Source organism: Trichomycterus rosablanca, chromosome 10, assembly GCF_030014385.1.
Source record: "Trichomycterus rosablanca isolate fTriRos1 chromosome 10, fTriRos1.hap1, whole genome shotgun sequence".
Classification (NCBI taxonomy): Eukaryota; Metazoa; Chordata; class Actinopteri; order Siluriformes; family Trichomycteridae; genus Trichomycterus; species Trichomycterus rosablanca.
The window spans coordinates 15,559,944-15,575,441 of NC_085997.1; the positions used below are offsets into that span (position 1 = coordinate 15,559,944).

The 15,498-nt window shown below is 39.1% G+C and overlaps 1 protein-coding gene and 1 non-coding gene across 2 annotated transcripts in view; both read right to left on the minus strand.

The window, feature by feature from the left end:
• bmpr1ab (bone morphogenetic protein receptor, type IAb) overlaps positions 1-15,498 on the minus strand; it is a 56,423-nt gene that overhangs the window by 24,422 nt on the left and 16,503 nt on the right. The window contains exon 3 of the mRNA XM_063002866.1: positions 4,551-4,784. Within this exon, the coding sequence (XP_062858936.1) occupies positions 4,551-4,620 (70 nt within the window). The 5' untranslated portion in view covers positions 4,621-4,784. The remainder of the gene's footprint in view (positions 1-4,550; positions 4,785-15,498) is intronic.
• Positions 12,978-13,050, minus strand: trnaf-gaa (transfer RNA phenylalanine (anticodon GAA)). Its single transcript has one exon. It is a non-coding gene; the product is annotated as a tRNA-Phe (tRNA).

Sequence of the window (15,498 nt, forward strand, 5' to 3'; positions counted from 1 at the left end):
GAATTATAAATATTGTGTCCACTCACTGTCCACTCTATTAGACACTACTACCTAGTTGGTTCACCTTGCAGATGTAAAGTCAGAGACGATCTCTCATCTTTTGCTGCTGTTTGAGTTGGTCATCTTCTAGACCTTCATCAGTGGTCACAGGACGCTGCCCAAAGGGCGCTGTTAGTTGGATATTTTTGGTTGGTGGACTATTCTCAGTCCAGCAGTGGCAGTGAGGTGTTTAAAAACTTCATCAGCATTACTGTGTCTTATCCACTCATACCAGCACAACACACACTAACACACCACCACCATGTCAGTGCCACTGCAGTGCTGAGAATCATCCAACACCCAAATAATACCTACTCTGTGGTGGTCCTGGGAGAGTCCTGACCATTAAAGAACAGCATGAAATAGGGCTAACAAAGCATGCAGAGACACAGATGGACTACAGTCAGTAATTGTAGAACTACAAAGTGCTTCTATATGGTAAGTGGAGTCAGGCTCATCCAAAAACCAAATTGTAATAAAAGCTGAATATTAAATGCAAAGAAAGAGTTTGTGGTGAGAACAGTTATGGTCATCGTTGTTAAATACTGCCCAAAAGGAATCTCTGCAGTAACAGAAGTGGTTGACCTTTATTTTAGTAGCTCTGACCATTTTTTATGAGCAAAGAAAAATAGCATTCAGTGTCTGTGTGTACGGCCATCCCAGCACTTATTTGGAAACAGCAACATTTAGAATGTATTTTGAGGAGGCGATCTAGGCTGACAGTCTGTTGCTGACCACCCCATGCAGTCACATGGTTACAAACTGCAGTGGAGTGGGCGCAGTACGACACGACCAAAATAACTACTGCAGTTTCAACAAGGGAAAACACTCATCTTGTAAACTACATTAGGAATTCCAGCTAGTGAAAAATATTCCTCCAGCACAAACACAACATGCTTCTTACTCAGTGTGTAAATGATCTGTAAACAACACCAATCAGGATTTCGATGCTTTCATCATTTCACCTTCAAAGCTAAATACAGTCTTATCTGTTTTCTCTATCAGGATCCCAAGGGTCATCATTTCAGCCCTTGTTATAGAAAACCTCTCATGGTCATCTTGTTGCTAAGAATAGACGCTGTTAGAAATAGGACGCTGGCAGTATTACTCAAACAAAAAAGTCTGAGAACAAAAAGTAAAAACAAAACAGAGCAGGAACATTAGAGCTTATGTATGAGCATCAATTTTAGGGGTCGTCACAGCTGGGCGATTTTCACGATTAATTCCGTTAATTCGCATGAACGTTTTCACCCGATGTTAGAATGTGACAATCGCGATTGTTTACATACTTTATATTTTAATTAAAATACCAACATGTCACGAAGCAGAAACTGACCAGACGCTCGCGGAATATAAATCAGGGAAAGTTTAATATAAAAAGGGCGAAAACAGTGTACAAAATCAGGAAGTGTCCAAAACCAGCGAAAACCAAAACAGTAAACGGAAGACAACAAGGATTATACATGGTAACGGTTAGATTCAGTAATAAGGAGCGCAAACACGATCTGCAAAACGAGACACAAACAGAAGAGTTTAATTAAAATTCACTGAATCAAACACCGCTGAACTGAATCAAAATACGGAGCCGATGAGCGCGATCAGGATTGGCTGGAAAGTAACGAATGACATTTACTCGCGTTACTGTAATTGAGTCGTTTTTTTTTGTGTACTTATACTTTTTAAAGTAGATTTTACAGCCTGTAATTTTACTTTTACTTAAGTAAGTTTTGTACTAAGAATTGTAATTCGCTACATTTTAAATCACATCCGTTACTGAGTAAAAAAATCGCGTCTGGGAAACTGCTGCAGTGAATTCTGCGATAGGGAGTCAGATATTTTGTCTCGGTTCCTTTTAAAGAGCCGTATGTATGTAACGACTCCCAAATGCGTGAATCGGTTCCTTTATTTTGGCTTAAAGGGCCGTTCAATAGAATCGAATCATTCTACGACACATAATAGTGGTTAATACAGTTTGAAAGTTTTATGGGACTAAAATGACACATTACACATCCTTAAAAGCTGAGTGATCACTTTGCAGCCTTTAATTACAATGCAAAAAAAGAAATTTGAGTCTTATTTTAATTGCATTATACAAGAACAAAAAATAAAATCAAAATCGTAATCGACAATCGGGTATAATTTTAAAATAATCGAGATTTTTTTTTTTTGTGCAAAATCGCCCAGCCCTACGCGGAACAGTAATTATGACAGATGCCCCTCCAGACACAACCCTCCTTCTTTTTACTGGCACTGAGAGCACACTAACAAGTAGGGATGTAACGATGCACCACAAGACAGTTAAAAATCTGTGCACATGTGCCACGATGCGAATCGGTTATTCATTTAAAATGAATCGATATTCACTTTAAACAGCAGAGGGCACTGGCGCTATTCACCTCGCCTGGTTGACGGCACTTCCCAAAGTTGCCAGGTAGGGGATTTTCCAGCCAGATGTATTTATGTGAGGATACTTTCTTTATTTGTATTATTCATTTATTTATATAATGTTGGATTTGTTTTTAAATTTCATTTCAGTTTTTTTTAAGCATTATTTGGCATAGTTTGTACCTACCTCAGAAATAAAAGGGCATTCATTATTTAGATAAATAAAAGATAAACACAAATACAGTATTTTATTTTATTTTTTTTAAGAGAAATATTAAAAGAAAACTTTGTCATAATTTGTCTTCAATTTCATTTTCTTTAACAAATAAAAAATACAAATAAAAAACGGGAAAAAATCATATCGTGAATCCAGTATTGTAAATTGTATCGCATCGTGGGTAGAGAGTATCATTACATCCCTACTGACAAGTGCACCTCCCAATGACTAGGCTGTTCAGCCACCCCCTCATTAGACATAACCAAGCATGTCTGTGTAAATGCCCAACTGGCTGACAGCACCATTAAAATTTGAATTGTGGATCTCTGCAGTAGTGAGCTAGTGTGATTTAACACGGTGTCATCCGAGCACCACTCTTTATATCTTGTAATTTTTTTTTTTCTTATTTTCATTTAATACTTCATTCATCCACTGGGCCACAATCCATCACAGGGCTTTGGCCACCTTTAAAATACATAATCATGTCTGTGTAGACGCACGGCCATCTGACAGCACCGCCATCCGACAGCACCGCTGACATTCAAACCCAGACCGCAGTGGTGGCGAACTAATGTAAAAACAGTTTTTCTGCTACATTATTGCCTCTAAAAAGCTGTGCCAATTCATAAAGTTACAAAGTTATAAAGCTTTATGGGTAATTTGAAGGATATATTTTTGATGGTGATACAATATTGATACAAGTTATTGTATTTAAAAGCAAATATACATTGTATTAATTTGTATAGCTAATTCTATTTAAAATACAATACAAACATTAGCGTAGTTACACTCAATATCAATATCTTATTCAGAATGATTGTATAATATTGTCTCACATTAAAAAAATTAAGAGTTACAAGGGGAAGCTCAGTCAGCACATTGCCACTGACTTAAAAGCTTAGTCAAACAATGGCACCCTCAAGGCTTTTAGAGATAACATGCCACCTTATCTGTAGAAACACAATAGCACCAATTCACTTTTGTACAATCCCCTAAATCTACAGAGATCTGTCAATTGAAACCCATCCATCCCCCCGGAGAACACAAACAATGAGTGTGAAGACTGTATTCATGCAGAACTTTTGTCCACACACCGAGCCAAACTGCTTCACACATATACCCAAAGAGTTACCTCACCTAGTGTCTGTTAACTTCTAAACTGATCTCTGTAGAGCCAAATGGCCTTTAGATAGAGATAGAGAGATGGATGTATACTCTACTGATCCTTTACTATTTTGATAACAATGAACAATTCACACCTTTCCATGAGAGATGAAGATATGTAAATTCTTATAGTACAGCTAGTAGGAGTTCATTGTTTTTAAAAGTTACATATTTATACAGGGGCGGGGCGGGGAGCTCTATTTATTACTTTTCTAGCCTGCTACCACTAAGATCTGGGTTTAAATCTCAGCAGGTGCCATCAGCCAGCCAGGTCTACACAGACATGATTGGCTATGTCTGAGGGGACTGGATAGCCCAAGCCCTGCAATGGATTGGCACTCTGTCCGGGGTGTGTTCCTGCATCGTTCCCAGTGTTATTTATGTTTATACTTATACGGTTACAGTGGATATAAACGAACATTTCTGATTTAACCAGCTTTGTATTATTAAGAAGTGCTGCATTTTATTGCCTATTAGAATTTTCACTGCAGAAGAATTCAGAAATCTTTACTTTCCTTTGCTGCCAATTTTCCAAACAAAGAAAAACACAAACAAGATTTTACTTGTTATAAGGTTTTATGACCAGAACTTAGGCTATAAAACACGTTATAAATGCATTTATGACAAAACATGGGAAAATATCTTCTAAATGGGCGAATGTTTCCAACTTGCCTTTAACTAATTACCTAAAGCTTTGCAAGAAAAGGTTTAATGTTTATATTTTTCAGTTGAATGACGTTCTTACCCTCAGCTCCAGCAGCGAGAAGAAAGCAAGTCCCAAATACTGCAAAGAAGACCCTGACCGTCTTCATCATGAATGCTGAGTGATGAGTGGCTACAGATGACTTGGATGTGTTCTTCTCGGGTGCTGTAGAGTGATGGCGTGAAGGGATGAGTCTCAGTTATTCAGGCAGCAAGTCACCAAGAGAAACTGGTGCAGTCTTTAAAGCCTGGTCACTGATCCGTTCTGTTTAAACACCTATAAAGTCAAAACAGACCAATTAGTTTGCAAAATTAGATTACTTCTAAATCCTCTGCTTACTTTAGGCATCTGTTGTGAAGTTTAGAAAGCCCTTGTCTTTGTTCCTTTAAATATTTCTTCCAGTCTTTTTTCCTGCTCGAGTCTGACCCATGAGCTTTGAACACCTCTGATCGGGGGGGCTATTAGAAGGTGCCCCATACAAAAGGCTGGCATTGAGCCATATCCGGCATTAATCATACGTCTGCTCTCTCTTATCTCCTGAGTGTCTCTCCACAATTAGTGGGTCCCATGGTTACTTAGGTCTACGGGGGGAGGTAAATTAACAGACACAGAGAGAGCTGGTTTCTGTCATTTCATTTAGCCAAGAGGGACAAAGAGCCCCGACCTGCGCCCTACTTTTCACACTTCCCTGACTCCTTGGTAATGGGTGAATAAAGGGGGGGCTATGGCAGCTCACGAAGGATCTAGAGCACTGCTTTATGCTACAGTTTGTACAGTTGTGACATGCCATCATATAAAGTGAGGCACGGAACCAGAAATGGAACCAGTGATTGGTTTGTAAGCATGCGTGAATGGATGCGAGTGGAACTTTGACTCTGCTGCCCAGCTAATGAGATCAGTACATGAGTACTTTGGAAGCGGACACTGGGTGTGTTCGAAAACCTAGTGAGCTCTCTACATAGATAGCATTTTATGTCATCCCACATGTGCTCCTTAGGAGAAGGCTGTTTGAATTCTTAGATACCCTAAAATGCTGCCTAGTAAGGTACCTTAAATGTAAATGGTATTTTGACTGAATAATAAGAGAGCATCTGATGCTTCCTTAGCACTGAAGGCAAGCCCAGCATTCAGTGCGGAACAACATTTCTCGCAAAAAAATACAAATATGGCGGACGAATGCAGAGCAACTGAGTTATTTTCAAATGTAAACAAATTCTCATTGATTTTTAATTTGTATAAACTAGGGCTGTCACACGATTAAACATTTTAATCAAGATCAATCGCGATTAAAATTTTTAATCGTGTGACAGCCCTAATATATATGTATTCATCTCAATTAATCGCAAACTAATAATTAAGCAAAATTTGAACAGTTATGCACATTGTTATTGCAAGAACGTGTTTACCAATAAAACATTCATAAAATATGATAAAATGATTAAATCTAAATTCATTGTAGAATGCACATTATCTGACAAAAGTGAGGATCTTTTCCTGTTTATAACCCTGACACTGAAAACAGGTGCACCAACCATAATGTTTTGATCTAATATAAGGCATCAATAAAGCATCAAAACACAGATATGATTATTTCATAGATCTATTAAGAAAATCCTTTAATACTGTGTTTGTGCAGAAAGAATACTGGGAAATACTGTTCTAAATTACCATTTAAACATCTATAAATACCTGAAACTAGTTAGCAAACATTATAAGTAATTGACTGTAGCTATATAAAAAAAGTGTTAATTAAAACAGTCCATGTAAACGCTTAGTCCATATAATTATCAGATACGAATGTGTTTTTAGAAAACTACAAACATCACAAATATAAATCATGTTTATAACCATGTGATAGAATAACCTGAATAAACTGTAGAGATGAAACATCACGCAGAGTTTCACTTCTTACCGGAGGGGGAGGAGGCGGAGCTACGCGGTTTTGATGGACAGTTCTAGCAGCCAATGGAAATACTCGTTACAAAGCTTGCGTGGTTTCATTAATCTTTTCATCAACACGTAAAAAAAGTGAAAACCGCTAAAAGTAGTTTATCATCGGACAGTTCATGCACTTTACATCCTAATTCATCTGAAATACAGTTAATTACCACAGAGACACACATGTATATGGCACAAACAGCCAAATAAAAATAGTTAGATAAAAATTTTTAATCTTGATTAATTTTTTTTATCGCGATTAAAATGTTAACGCGTTAATCAACGCAATTAACGACAGCCCTACTATAAACGTGTACAAGTGTCATTTATTTGCAAATTCAGGCTTGTTAGCGAGAATTTAACCATTTTCGGTACATGGAGAGAAATGTTAGCTGACATGCTAGCGCGTTGTGCCACCTCATCCCATTGGTTTAAATGATATGAGGCTAGCCGTGTTAGCTTAGTAAGCGAAAACTGATGGAATCGCAGTCTAAGTAGCGCGTCCGAATAACCTGACTTATAAGTTGACGACTTATTAAAATCCTCTCTACTTATGCCTAGTTCACACTACACGATTTTGGCCCTGATTTTCACTTGCCGACTGGTCGGCGCTAGATTTGCAGACTCTGGAGCAACTCGGTGTTCGCTCGGTGACCATAGAGAGATATCTAGCTTGTCAAATATCTGGATCCGAGTCGCACAACTGGCAGCGAGTGCTATGTTAAACAGCCAATGAGAACGCAAGATACGGTGTGAGGGGAAACACAGGTGAGAAGATGTAAAAAGGTGAGACAAGGGCATAATATAGTTTATAAAACGGATAGTTCCGGTCCTAAAATCTGATTGGCTGAGCCGCGTTCGAAGCCGTTGTAAAATCCCCGATAAACGCACACCTAGGACCACCTCACATCATTCCATATTAATACGCCACTGAATAGAAATAATTAATGTTATTTTCGCCTAATGTTATTGAGCCTTCGAGACAAGCTTGTGGGTGAACGGTTGCTTAACAAGTAGCATGAGACCACTGACACTCATAATAGCATCTGTAAACACAAGCTTCCGCTACACAAGCTCACAGTCACTGCATTCCTCAAACAGCCACGTGCTGGTGCTTCAAAACATTCTAATACTACCCCCTTCCCCCAGCCCCTACTTCAGACTATTCAAACTATTACACACACTGGCATGCTTCTTTAAGTAAACAAATGCAAACCGTGACATATCTCTACTAGGGATGCTTGCAATAAATTAAAACCTTACAGGCACAACCTAATAAAATCAAGATTTCGAAGGGTTCTGATGGTCTGTCCATACATTTCCATTACATTGCCTTAAATGGTAAAAGGAAAGCAAAATGAAAGAGGATTGTGGTGTCATATATTATAAGTGCCGCTTATAGCAAGTCACTGAAGCATGGGAGGGGGCTACTGACAAGAAATTCCAACAATCATCAATCACACAAAACTTGAAAAGGGGGGAAATATGTCTGGAGCCAGAAATCTGAGAAGAACTGAATAAGTGGGGGTAATACTTAAAGATAGCAATGATGCTTTTTACATTACTCACAAGTCAACAAATTAGAGCAGGAAGAAGTAATTTCTATTTCTTTAAGAAATAAATTAATACAGTCGTCTCACTCACTCACTTTCTTAACCGATTATCCAATCGGGGTCACGGGCTTGGGGTGCTGGAGCCTATCCCAGCTTTTCAATGGGCACAAGGCACACAGTAACACAGTAAGGGCGCCAGTCTATCGCAGGGCCGACACATATACACACACACACACACACCCCTGACTGCATGTTTTTGGACTTTGGGAGGAAACCAGAGCTCCCGGAGGAAACCCACACAGACACAGGAAGAACATGCAAACTCCACACAGAAAGGACCCGGACCTTGCTGTGAGGCGACAGTGCTACCCACTGAGCCAGAGTGCCACCCTCTGTTATTAACTAAGAGTGGGATTCTTTTAAATATAAAATAAACCCCAGCGTAAGCCTAAGTGCATTGTGTAAATTATAACAAAAATATTTATTAAATTGGATTAAACTTTATTTTTAAAATTGAATAAGCTGGTGCTCATTGTTTTCCACATGGGAATTAGAGTTGTTCGGTTCCAACTGAGTGTTAAGATAGAACTGTATTATAAATTTTAATACATATTTTTTTATTCATTAAACTATTCTTTAAAAATTGGGGTCATAGTAATCATGTCTGAATCGTCTGTTAAAACTGCCCTGTTGATGCCCTAAAAACACACTAGATGCTGTTGGTAGGCACATCACAGCAGTTAACTACTCAGGCAAAAGACATTAAAACTGGTTTGTTTACTAATTCACATAAAGAACAACTAATTAACTAAGTTAATTAATTCAAAGTATTACCATTTGGTGGTTTAAATGCTAAACTCCCTAAATCAGGGGGTTTAAGACATGGAGGCACTGATCTACTCTTGTAAAGCTGCAGGCAGCACTGTTATTACACTGCTCAATTGGGAACCTTTATTAGCCCTTGAGGGAAATTGATTATACCCTAAAGTTTTTGTTGTACACATTTATTTGAAACCTTTATTAGTCCCTCAGTAATAATAATTATGTGCCTGTGGCACAGTGGGTAAAATATGCTAGCACACGACCAAGATTCCACCCTGTGATACCGGTGGTTTGATTTTGAGATTCTCAGTGGTGCTGTTTGCCCGTTGGGCATCTACGTAGACATGATTGCCTATGGGGAATGGGGAATGGCCAAAGAACTACAAAAAATTTACGCCCTGTCCAGGGTGTTCCTGCCTTGCACCCAGTGTTTCCTGGTGGACCCGAATCTGCCAAGGGGGTGGAAAATGGTTTAAAGTGGCCAAACAGCCTAGCCACTGGGAACTGCAGCTGTAAGCACGCTCTTAGTACCGGTCCAAAGCCGGATACGTTTTCGTCAGGAAGGGCGTCAGATATAAATACTGCCAGGTATTGTGAAACTGTGGATCCCTAAATACATGAAAAGTAAAGTCTGACACTACGTTGCCCCTGACATTCTGTTTTATTACAGTGAATGCTTTGCCACACTTGGCTATATATGGGCTTATTCACCGACATTACTGCACACCATCAAGCTAGCTTTGTGCTGTGCTTATTAGTAATGCAGGGGTAGAAAAGGAAAACCCAAAGAGATCAATTATATGCACATTTAAATGACACTCAAGAGTCAAAGCTAACTACACAATCTTTCTCTTTAGGTATGTCAAAAATCTGTTACACATACTAGGGATGTCCCGATCCGATCTCAAAGACCGGAATCAGGGCCGATCAAGGCATTTTTTAACTGATCGGTATCGGCTTTACTAAAGCCGATCCTAAGCCCGATCTTTAGTTTTACATCAGCATGTCCGCTGTGTGGAAATACTTTAAATTGGAAAGTGAAACAAGTCCAACAGTGAAGTGTAATGTCTGCAATGTGAGCGTTTCACGAGGCGGTAGGAGCAGAGCTGCGTTCATTACTGTAGAATTTTACTATTTATACGGTGTGTGACTCAAGGATCACACCGGTTTACAAAACAATAACTTTTACTCCGAGTATGAAAACTTCAGGACCATAACATACAGCTTTTATGAGTTTACGTGTTACAAGACTGAACGACATCTCGGTATCAAACACTCTGATTGGCTTAGTTATGTAAAGAAATAAATACACTGTATATTTACAAATTGTCGGGAGCATAACACTTTATTAACTTCTTTTGTTACGGTACTGAATAGCGGACAGCTAGAGTCATCGCGTTAGCCAAGCACGCTATTCCATGCACTATGGGAGCCCCAAAAGGTCAAAACACACTCACTTTGCGTAGAAACGTCCATCAAATCATTGTCACAATACAACCACAGAAAAGTTTGTTACAGTTACAACATGCATACAAGTACGGAGGCTCATAAGAAACAAACCAGATATCATTTAACCAAACGATCTACAATTCCTACCAATTTGATACGGCACCTAAAAAATAAACACTCAGCCGAATACAGCGAGTTTATTATTATATGATGAGAAGAGGAACCGGCTGTCCGCTAACACGGCAGAGATGCTGATTTTCCTCAAAAAGAACCTTCACTTCATTTTGAGTGTTCTAGTTGTACTACTACAACGCTGCACTAAGTTTGTTTACTTTTATTTTGTAACAATAAAAGAACATTAAGCAATAGCTTGGATGCAGGCAATTTTTTTCCTACAGCACTAAAGAGCTATTAAGTTGTTAAACATATACATTGGATTAATTTGAATAACTGTAACGTACTTGAAGTGTGCACTGTGTGAACAGTATTATCTAGTTCTTATCTAGACAATATCTAGAAAATACAAGTATCCGTTTGAGACTCGGTATCGGATCGGGATCAGAATTAAAGATCGGGATCAGGAACAAAAAAACGTGATCAGGACATCCCTAACACATACACTGAAGTCCACACATTTTCCTGTGTAACTGGCTCACAGGCTGACTCAAAGTGCAAGCAAACATGTGGTCTGTGTATGTGTGTGTTGGCATGCATCCCCTGTTGGGGCCCCTCCTTTGCAGGCAGCGTAGCGCCTCGGCTGCCTCTCAAGTCTCCGGTGGCCAGCGGGGAAGAGCAGACTTCCCGGCTCCACTCGCATTGTTTGCTTGGCTGCTCCTGTGCCTCATCCAGGGCTGGATTAGCATAAGAATACTAAGCACTCCCCTTCCAGCCCTCCTGTTACACTCCACTTTTTCCTCTTCAATCTATCAATCCTTAATGGTGCCAGCCACAAAAACCCCACTGATGCTTGGCAACATTTTGCTTCACATCAGCAGTGTATGTTTGGTTTGTCTTTGAGACTTATCTAATGTTTGATCATTTCTAAAGTGATAAGATGCACTCTCAATGCAGATAAAATTGTCACAGGGCCTAGAATATTGGAAAATAAATATTTTATAGAAGCCTGGAAAACAATAAGTGACAGAATAAGGAATCAATTTTCTTCTTAATTCCCACAGTCTGTTAGTAATAGATGTTATTTCTGGCATGCCACTTTATTTATTTATTTTTTATTATTACTCACTTTATTACTCTTATTTTATTTTGTTAATAAGCAAAAGCCTGAATTACATTATCGCCACACTTTTACTTACAGATGACCTAATATGACCCCTTTTTTCATTTTTAATAGATTGTATTGATTGACTGATTTTACTACTCTACCTGTGGCTTACCTGCGTTTTCCTTAAAATCATGTGACATACCACTTTTGGTTGAGGGTGAAGTCTAGAGGTATAACACAATACTAATTTGATTATTATTAAATAGGGATGGCAATAATATACAAGCAGAAGTCCACTGTGCATAACACGATTAAGAAGTTTATAGCTCATGGCATGGTAGCTGACCTCCCTGGACATGGATGGATGGGGAAAAAAAAAACAGTCAACCTCCAAACACATTCAAGCTGACCTACAGACACAGGGTACAACAGTGTCAGTCATGATCAAACACTGTCCCTTTGGTAAAGGTTCAAAGACGTATTGCGGATTGACTCAATCTGAGAGCCATGAAGCAGTGAGGTCTAAAAGCCCAGCAGAGAGGTGAGAAGAAAACTCATATGAAAAGGTGGCCAAGACTAATGCTTTTCTAAACCCAATAAAGTCTGACTTCAAATCCTGGGAAACTAATGCAGAGGCTACTGTGGGTTTGCCGGCTGGAGAGTCACAGCCCAGTCTGTAATTACTCCACACAACTGAAAATAAAGCTGAGCTTTAGAAGATGCACATGCTCCGACACATTCCAGAACCAAAAAAAGCTTGACTCAGAGATGCTGGGCAGGGATACGATCTCACATCAGTCCAACAGTCGTGACCGAAAAGGACAGCTGCCCTACATCCATATTTCACTTCTGCAGAACAAAAACTCCCAGAGTAAGAAATACATTTTCCCACACTTGCACTAATTTGCATGAGAGGCCAGGCAAAAGAGAGGCAACAGAACATACACCGATCAGTCATAACATTAAAACCACCTCCTTGTTTCTACACTCACTGTCCATTTTATCAGCTCCACTTACCATATAGAAGCACTTTCAAGTTCTACAATTACTGACTGTAGTCCATCTATTTCTCTACATATCTTTTTAACCTGCTTTCACTTTGTTCTTCAATGATGGTCAGGACCCCCACAGGACCACCACAGGGCAGGTATTATTTAGGTGGTGGATGATTCTCAGCACTGCAGAGGTTTTAGCTTCATAATCAAAGAGCTAGCTTTATTGTTTGTCATTTTATTGTGCAATAGTTACACCATTCATGATTTACATTTACATTTTCAGCATTTAGCAGACGCTTTTATCCAAAGCGACTTACACAATGAGCTGAACACGATGAGCAATTGAGGGTTAAGGGCCTTGCTCAGGGACCCAACAGTGGCAACTTGGTGGTGGCAGGGCTTGAACCGACAACCTTCTGTTTACTAGTCTAGTACCTTAACCACTGAGCTATCACTGGCCCACAAGAGATGTTTTATACAGCCCATATTCTGCCGAAGCCCGGGCTCGAACCAGGAACCTTTAGATCTTCAGCCTAACGCTCTCCCAACTGAGCTATTTCGGCAGATTTAAATCATGAGTGCATAAAAGTTGTCCTGTTCTGATTAAAATCTCTCTTTGCAAGCAGAGCTGGCGCATGCGCAGTGAGGGTGACTAAGAATATACAGTGGTACCTTGAAACTAAATGTCAATTGGTTCTGGGACTGGCGTTGAGTTTTAAAGACATTGAGGTATTTTTTCCCATAAAGATGTATGGAAAACCTGTTAATGGTCCCACGGAACTGCATATATTTAAGGCTTATGTAAAATAATGAGGATGTTTTTGACACTTATACACTGAAAATAACACAAATATAAAATAAAAAACACTGAAATAAAAAGCTGATTTTTATTTCTACAATTTCTCAGAACCCAGGGCTGTAACACAAGTTTAAAAGTGAAACAGTGATGAAAATACAGTTAAACACAGATACATGTGGATGCTTTCGGAGTGAATCTGACAGTTGTTCCTCACAAATGCAGTTTTGTCTCATATTTGCACTTGATGTTTGATGACGTTTTACTGCACCGCTCAAGCCGAGCGCTGAACAAAGCGACTGTTCATTGTTAATTAGAAATTAAATTAAAAAAAATTTTTTTAAACAAACTGAACACATTGAGTGTAAGGGAGTTTAAGGATTTACATTTCTTGACGAAGGTCGTTGAGTTTCAAAGATTTTGAGTTTAGGGGACATTGAGTTACAAGGTACGACTGTATTTCAAATAGGCACTTCTTTTTTTACAGAGTGTAGCTGCACTCTCAGTTGGAATCAAGTGTAAGTAATTGGAAATCAATTTAAAATACATTTATAATCAATAGCATCAATCAATGGTTAACTTAAACGTAAAGCTTTAGAAAAAACAGAGCCACATATGAAAGAAGGACTATGATTTTAATTCCATTTTATTAAAAGGAACTCCTATGCAAATTAACTACTAACTCTATTGTAATGAAATACTAAAAATTAGCTAAATAAGTGGCTAACAGGTAAGGGATGCATGGTGCCATCCACTGTAATGTGTAGCTACCACTATCTTGGCATAAAAATGGTTTGTGACCCATCATTTTTAAGCAGCTTTGGTTTACTGTGTCCAAGTACACAATTTTAATTTGCTGTAATGTTAATGGTGTTGAACATATGAGGGATCTTTCTGCACTTTTATATTTTCGTTGGAAGCGGTGAGGGTGGGAGGAGTAGCAACTGTTCGTGTCTGAGAGACTGAGAGCTTATATTGCGGATTTAGCGCCATCTAATTTCCACCTTTTTGGACCTCAGAAGAGCTTTAAGGGGAAGAAGATTTATGCGATGATGATGTGAAAGCAGTGGCTACGCGCTCAACCAATATAACGTAATATGTTTTTGAAACTCTTAATAGTCAAACTTTTAAAAGATAATATAATAATATTATACAGTATATTACATAATATTTGGAGTCAGCTCAAGTGAATCCAACATGCCAGCAAGTGTAGTTTCTCTTCATAGAGAAACATTCCAAAGCGGATCTCAAACATTCAAATATTTTTCATAATTTCCATCAACCGGTTTATCCTGGTTAGGTCAGCATTACATAAATGTAAATAAAATAAAAAAGTATCATAGTGCCCAGCCCTACCTTTGCATAGAGTAAAAAGATTAACCAAACCACTCCAGCAGTCCATATATGAGTTTTCCAGAAGGTCCCGTGTGCTTACAGTAACTTTGGCTGCTTATTTCAGTTGCACTCTCAGGATCAGCTGCTTATCATTACTTTGTCTCTCAGGCCTTTGTGCACCATAACCAAAAGCATTCCTCCGTAGCGGTCTGTTCTACTTCACAGCACTGTTTTCTGTACCTGGGAAAGATCACCCTTGCTCTATAATGTGGGCCCATTTAACGAGACTGAATTCCTGCCTGCCAGATCATGGTTTCTAATGAATACAGACCTGCGAATGTTGATTTGACTACACACTCGGGGAATAACAATCTCTTTATTCACACACTCCCAATGTGCACAAAGAAGCATGTTAAAGAACGGGGATTTACACACAGAGTGCAGTGTTTAAACGATTCTACTTAAAATACATGGTGCAGTGTTAGGTAAGGCACAAAAATGCCCTTCGTGCAGGTATTCTCGATGTCTGTGCCACTCTGTGCACAAAAGGCCTTAATGGCTTCTCTTACAAACATATCACTTTCACACTGCAGAGCGGGTGCTGCCACACTGTCTGCACAGCTCTTCCACCGGCCAACAAATCTAGATTGCAGCCACAGTGTTTAAGAGCATGTTTTTTTCCCCTCTCACTTATCCATACAGATTGGAAAGACATGCTGTGCTACTGTTGGAGATCCGTTTTCTTATCATGGGGGGGTTGTTTTGGTTTTTCCTGTGAAATCGAGCTTAACTGGTGCCGCCATTCGCACCGCTGGCTTTCAAGGGGCACAATGCCCGACACTGGTGGGGAGAGGTATTTTCCATTACCTGCTCGTACATT